General features: G+C 36.4%; 1 protein-coding gene across 2 annotated transcripts; it reads left to right on the forward strand.

Moving 5' to 3' along the window:
• The first annotated feature begins 1,779 nt into the window (after nt 1–1,779).
• LOC110876618 (G2/mitotic-specific cyclin C13-1-like) lies at nt 1,780–4,324 on the forward strand. Of its 2 annotated transcripts, none has more exons than XM_035977773.1 (6): nt 1,780–3,250; nt 3,325–3,477; nt 3,549–3,582; nt 3,661–3,810; nt 3,890–4,024; nt 4,094–4,324. In XM_035977773.1, exons 1-6 carry the CDS (start codon nt 3,171–3,173, stop codon nt 4,160–4,162), a joined length of 621 nt encoding a protein of 206 aa, XP_035833666.1. In that variant the 5' UTR covers nt 1,780–3,170; the 3' UTR covers nt 4,163–4,324. The 2 variants fall into 2 exon arrangements, with proteins under 2 accessions (XP_035833666.1, XP_035833667.1); XM_035977774.1 differs by having other exon boundaries at nt 3,552–3,582.
• The last annotated feature ends 3,015 nt before the right edge of the window (nt 4,325–7,339 follow it).

Below are 7,339 nucleotides of genomic sequence, written 5' to 3' on the forward strand. Positions count from 1 at the left end.
ATTACACATGTAATATACATGTTTTAGAGTGTTTTGGGCAAAAAAAACAAAAAAGCGCCGAAGGGATTTTTTTTAAAAAAAATAAACAAATTTCAGCTCCTAACACGTGTTAAGCAAAAAAGACATAATTTCGCTGAAAATTGCTGAAACTTGTTTTTTTTTTTTTTTAAAATATCCCTTCGGCGCTTTTTTGATTTTTTTGGCCCAAAAGTCTTAAAAACATGTATATTACATGTGTTATTTTTTTCAAAAAAAAAATGTCGGGAGCTTGGGTTTTCTCGGGTTTTTTTATATATATAGGGTTTTCTATCTAGCCCTACCCTATATATATATATATATATATATATATATATATATATATATATATATATTTAAATTTTTATATTATATATTTATTTTTTATATTTTTATTTTATTTTTTCATTACTTTAATTTTTTATATATTTTTTCATTTTGTTATTATAGTTTGTTTAACTCATCTTAACCTAAACTCATCATAACCCAAACTCTGACTTTTTTCTAATATTCCCATCCTGACCCAACAACCAACCCAAGCATTTTGCCACTTCTAAACATAAATAATGTTCAAGATCGTGATTAAAGATTTAACATAATTTAGTTATGGTTATTGGTTCGATTTCTCATTTAGAATCCGAACGAAACATATGGACAATCTAATTGAGCATTTGAGCGTTGCATTATTTGATGATCATTGCCAAGCGAGCATATATTATGAAAACTTGGTACTACAATGTTTTTTTTTCTTTTTCTGTATTGTTTTTTTTAAGTTTCAATTGTACCCTTATACTTTAATTAACTTGTGTTCGTTAACTATACTTATTATCGATATTGTATAAGTAAAAAACAATAACCGGACCAATACCGACCAAACATCGGTACCATTGCATCTACGTTTCCGTTTAAAATTTGTTAAATATTGGATCACGCCGGCTGCGGAGTGCGGATGTAACCCACTAGTTGTAAGAATATTACAGTTTAATTAATAATTATTAATTAAAGTTGTTGATAATGTTTAATTTGATTAACTAACTATGAAGTCAGTTTAATTAATAATTATTAAAGTTGTTGATAATGATTAATGAAGTTCGCTTGATAATTATACGTTTTTTCAAACCTAACTTCTTAGTTAAGTTACTTTTTTCAAACCTAACTTGTTATACAAGTTTTTAATAAACTATAAATACAGATTGCATGAATTGCACCCTAACCGTCATCTACCATTGTCGCACAGGTAATGATCAGTTAATTGATCCTCAAATCATCAATCTTCATCGACCTTGAAACCCCTAATCGTCAAAAAGTATGTTAGTTCATTCACTGGTTTGGTATTTTATGTAGAGTGATCCTAAGCAAAAAGAACACAATGGGATACGCCATGCATAAGATTCTACATAAAAAATGTACGTCGAAAAAGGTGAAGAAGGTTAAGAAAGCAAAAAAGGTGAAGAAGGTTAAGAAATCAAGTGATCCTCAGATGTGTGAAGCTTACGTTGCGGATATTTACGACTATATTCATAACATGGAGGTTTGTCCCTTTTTTTAGTTCATGTTATGCTATGCCCAGTTCAGGGTTTTTGAATAAATATTAAAGTTGTGTATTTAAATTGTGAATTTAGATGGATGCTAAGAGAAGACCAATGCCAGGATACATTGAGAAAGTGCAGAAAGATTTTAGTGTAGATACAAGGCTGCAATTGGTTCTTTTGTTGGTCCAAATCGCTGAACGGTTTCAGCTTTGTTCAGAGACTTTGCATCTGGCCGTTTCCTACATGTAGAGGGGGCAATCTTGACCCAAAGCCTTCCAAATGGGTCAATTTGGGTTGCTTTTAAAATTATATGGGTTGGTTTGGGTAAGATATTTTAACTAAATGGGTCACAATGGGTCACTTGAAATTCCATCTTATTATTTTCGGGTCAAAGCGGGTCGACAACATTAAAGAAATGGGTCGATGTGGGTTAGTGTCTTAAAGAATCGGGGTAGGTTTCGGATCGGAATGGGTTCAGTTCAAATTGAGTTTCGGGCCGAGACGGGTTTCGGCACGACGCAGGTTTTGGATCGGAACAGGGTCGGTTCGGGTCGGGTTTCGGGCTGACACGGGTTTCTGCATGGGACGGGTTTCGGATCGCAACGGGTTTTGGGCCGACTCAAGTTTCTCCACGAGACGAGTTTTGGGTCAGAACTATTTTCATACCGTTTCGACGCGAACCGTTTCGACGCGTACCGTTTCGACGAGAACCGTTTCGACCCGTACCGTTTCGACCAGTACCGTTTCGACGGGAACCGTTTCGACCCGTACCGTTTCGACCAGCACCGTTTCAAATCGAACCGTTTTGACCAGTACCGTTTTGACCAGTCGCGTTTCGACCTGTACCGTTTCGAATCGAACCGTTTCGACCCGTACCGTTTCGAATCGAACCGTTTCGACGCGTACCGTTTCGACGCGAACCGTTTCGACCCGTACCGTTTCAACCAGTACCGTTTCAAATCGAACCGTTTCGACGCGAACTGTTTCGACCAGTACCTTTTCGTATCGAACCGTTTCGACCTGTACCGTTTCGAATCGAACCGTTTCGATCTCATGTGATTATAGTTTTACTTGTTACAGGAAAAACATATCGTTTTGTGTACACATTGTTCGCATTTTCACAAGTTTAAACGTCAGAATTAATTCAAAACCATAATTTGCTTCTTGTAGAAATAGAAGGTTCGTACACACTACAAAAGAACTACACAAACATGGATATTCTTGTTGACCAATCATATTCTTTCTTAATGACCATGTCTCAAACTGGAAGCAATGATTAGTAAGGAGCCATCTTGCATAACCAATCTAAATTGCATTTGCATATTAATAGAATTGTGTTTTTATTTCTTTTGTTTTTAAATTTTGCAAATTGTCGTCATTTAACATTACGAATACAATTGTATTTTTATAGCCAACCCGACCCGAAACCCGTTCTGACCCGAACCCGTTCCGACCCGAACCCGTTCTGACCCGGACCCGTTTTGACCCGAACCCGTTTCGACCCGAACCAAAACAACCCTTTTTTTAATTGACCCGTTTTGACCCGAACCCGTTTCGACCCGAACCCGTTTTGACCCATGACCCGATCCGACCCGACCCGACCCGTTTGCCAGGTCTACCTACATGGATAGATTCTTATCCACAAATGTTGTTAACGTGAAGAGTGTTTCGCTTCTTGGTCTTTCTTCACTGATCATTGCTGCGTAAGTATTATTATTATATCTTTGGTGTTTGATTGGAATCTTGAACATGACCCGTAGGCGTTTCTTGTATACAGGAAATATGAAGACACTTACCCACTGGATGCTGAAGATTTGTGCTGCTACTATGCGAATAGTCACACAAAGCAAGACGTTTTGAAAATGGAAGCCGATGTCCTCAAAGCGCTCAACTTTGAAATGGGCTCTCCCACAGTCAAATCATTCCTGAGGTGCGAATTAAAAATCTAAATATTTTACTACATGATTGTGTGTTACCCTTTGATTTGTTGAATTTATTCAGAAGATTGACGGACGTTGCTCAAGAGGATTATGAAGTAAGCTCCATCTCATTTTATCTGTATTTCATGATTGAATTGGTAAGTGCTAATTTCTGTGTTGTTTGCGAATTATAGACACCCGATTCGCTGGTGGAGTTCTTGAGTTATTATTTGGCTGAGTTAAGCTTGTTAGAATACGGCTGCCTCAAGTTTTTACCTTCTTTGGTAGCTGCATCTGTTACCTTTCTTGCAAGATTCACACTCAGACCAACATCACATCCGTGGGTAAGCAAGCACACACTCGTTAAATTCAATATCAAAAGATACCAAAAGCCGGTTATATTGATAAATAATCTTGTTGCAGAATCTGTCTCTGGAGCAAGTCTCCGGTTATAAGCCATCAGACTTGAAAGAATGTGTTCAAATTTTACATTATTCGCAATTAAATAGACCAACAGGCAATATGGTGGCGCTTACAGAAAAATACAAGAAACATAAGGTATGTGTAGCATCTGTTGGTTGCAACATGGAGTAGTTGTTTTTAACTGATTGTATTTATCTATAACAGTACAAATGTGTGTCGGAGTTGGCATCTCCATCTGTAATACCAGTCTCCTTCTTTGAAGATGACATCTAACATGGTGATGTGAATGAAAATGCGGAAGTAATCACACCAGAAGATATCAAGATCAAAGGGATTATGAAAAAACAAGATGAGAATCAACTGCTTCAGCTTGTTATTGATCAACACTCGTGAACGATTACAAGAGAATTGAAATTGAAAATGAAACTGAATGAAGTAAATACAATTGAAAACCCCTGCTGCTAACAGCCAGCAACAAACAAGTTTCAGATTGACTAACAGACATTAACAATTATTATGTAATTAAAAGTAGGGACATTCAAATCTTAGATTCAGGAGCCTAATCAATCTTGATACATGAAGCTTAGTTATTGAGGTTTATTTTAAATGTTTTTCTTGTTCTGCACTAGATCAAGTGGAACTAGGAGAGCTGTTCCGTCAAGTTAGAAGTTGTTTTCTTTAATTCTGCTTTGTTAGTCGATCACCGTAACGCTGGTTTTGGAACTGATGTGAAATATTGTGCATGGTTCAATCAGATAACATAAAATTTATGCAATTGTTAAGACTTTTTAAACTGGTTTAAAATTAAAAAGATTCATAATAATCTCTTCTTTGACATGATACCATTTGCATACGGTTTTATAAAATCGTTTTTTTTTTTTTTATAATCCGTAATCTAACTATTCGCTACAGTTTGCGGACCAATAGTCAAGAAAGAAAACCAACCGCAAAACCAAACCAATGACTGGTTTGGATGGATTGATCACGGTTTTAAACCAACCGCAAAACCAAACCAATGACTGGTTCTTATGTTGCTTGCATCTTCTAGTTGATACCGATCTCGACATGGTCAATCCCTGGTCGTATGTGATGCTTCTGTGTTCTTTATGTATATTTTTTTATTATTTTGACATTTTTTTGCTTATTACATCACAAGGATAATTCATGACCATATGACAATTTGTACGTAATATTTATATCACAAGCTTTGTAAGCATAAATAAATAATGCATTTATAGTTATGATACATGTATGCACTAACACAAATGTACTGAAATCAACCGAATCCTCATTTTTTTTAAAGAAAAACGAGTCTAGTGTTTTATTTCATGAAAAACTTGCGAAGTTATATCAAAACAAAAGGTAGACGGGCAACAAGTTGCGCCGCCACCCCAGAAGGCCAGAATTGCAAAACCTACGACTTTCTTTTACAAATCCTATACGTATAGACGCTTTTTGAACATGTACATTTGTCGTCTATACGCAGTCGATCGCAAGAGGTACCTGACGGACATTGAAGTACACAATGCTACCTTCGATCTTTGTTGGCGAGGTTCATGGAGAGATCCTTACACAAACTAAAGGGCGGAGACAAGGAGAGCTAACATTTTGATTGGTGTTTCATTAACAACTTTAGGTTATGAATGGGTTGATGAGAAGGAAACAAGCGGTCAAAAGACAAAGAGTTGGTGATTCTTATTTTTTTTTTTTTTCTATATAAAACGATAAATATCTGATAAATTAACAAAGTATAAATTAGCAACATTTGTGTGCATAGAGGTATGTATCTCATGCTTTGGGAGGTTTTCAATTTTTCTTTTTTGATATTTCACTTTTAACCCAAAACTATTTGTTTTTCTACTTATAACACTAAAAGTTTTCATCTCTTGCAATTTAAACTCACAACTTTTGTACTTTCAACTTTGGTCCCCACACTTTCATATTTCGCAAATTTTTTGTTTTAAATTTTGCGAGTTAACACGGCATAACGTGTGTGTGGTTCAACATTTTAACATGTCGTCTTACGCTTCGTACTAGATTTTGCGAGTTAACACAACTGAACGTGCGTGTGTGGTTCAACGTTTTTACGCCGTCTATCTTTTCCTGGTTTGACAAGTTTGTTACAACGTGCGGAGTCCTAAATCGACTTAATTATTATTTTCTAGGTTTCACGTTGCAGTCTAATTTATTCGCGTTAACACACCGTAACTTTAGTATTGGTTGTCGCTGGCGGTGGTGTGGCATTGGTGCTGTTCGGTACAATTTTACGCCCCGCCGCAATGGTAAATCTAGTTTACCAAAAAGTGTAACATGTGATTAAACGATGCAATAGACCATATCTTGATTTAATCTGACGTATATGACAGTTTTATTGTGGCATTTCAATATAGGGTTTTATTGTTATTCTAAAAGAAAATCTTTATCCTCATCGTTGTTTCTCTGAAAAACCCCCGAAACTGTTAAGAAACTTGATAGAAAGTCATCTGCCTCTACATATAAACCCTAACTCCCCACACTTCACTTCACTTCACCACAACAATCCATAACACTCCACAAGCACACAATTCATATGCCTCTCCGTAAGAAGCCAACCCTATATCCAATTCGAAATCCTCACCCAATCACCGATGATTACCAGTGGACATTCCTATTCATCATCATGATGCCTAACACCATCGGTGCAATCACCAGATCCATCCGCCAGAACAACTATTTACTCGCGTTTCTCTGTATCTCGGTTTGTGTATGCTTCTTTTTGCTGCAATTCTGCCTCTCAAAATACCTATCTTTACCTAAAAACGAGAAATCGAGCCGGAAATTGTGGCTGAAACTGAACATGTGGTTCCTCTACACCGCGATCTGTTTCGGACTCGTTCATCAGTTTGCGGATTTCTTCCCGCTGCAAATGACGGTGACTTTGTATGGTGTTGTGAGTTTGTGTAGTGTGTTTCTGTTTTATTTATTTGTAGTTGTTGATGTTGTCAAGTATTGGAAGATTTGGAGTTGTGGTAAGGATGAAGATCTGCTGCCTGATGATGATAAGTATTGTAGTGTTTAAAAGTGTTTTTCTCGTTTTTTTTTTTTTTTTCTACCACAATACAGCAAGTCAACAAGTAACGAATTTATATTGTTTTATTTCGAAGTAGGAACCTATATGATCTAGCTAACAGGATGGTTATGTTTGTTTGTTAGTCTGAACTGACAGAAAACAAAGATCGACTTATTATCTTTGCTAAAATAGGTCAAGCCGAACTATGAACGCCATACCTTTTGTTATGATTTGAGACATGAACCGGACAAAGCTCTTCTTCATGAGATGGGATCTTAACCAATTCGGAGACCTTCGTTTCTTAGAAGGGTATAGACAAGTTGAGCCAAATTTGTATAAGCACACACTCATACATTTCAAGCTTAATATTTAAAAACCGAGTTCAGCTCGTGTAATACTCT

This window comes from Helianthus annuus, chromosome 9 (genome assembly GCF_002127325.2).
Source record: "Helianthus annuus cultivar XRQ/B chromosome 9, HanXRQr2.0-SUNRISE, whole genome shotgun sequence".
NCBI classification, from domain to species: Eukaryota; Viridiplantae; Streptophyta; class Magnoliopsida; order Asterales; family Asteraceae; genus Helianthus; species Helianthus annuus.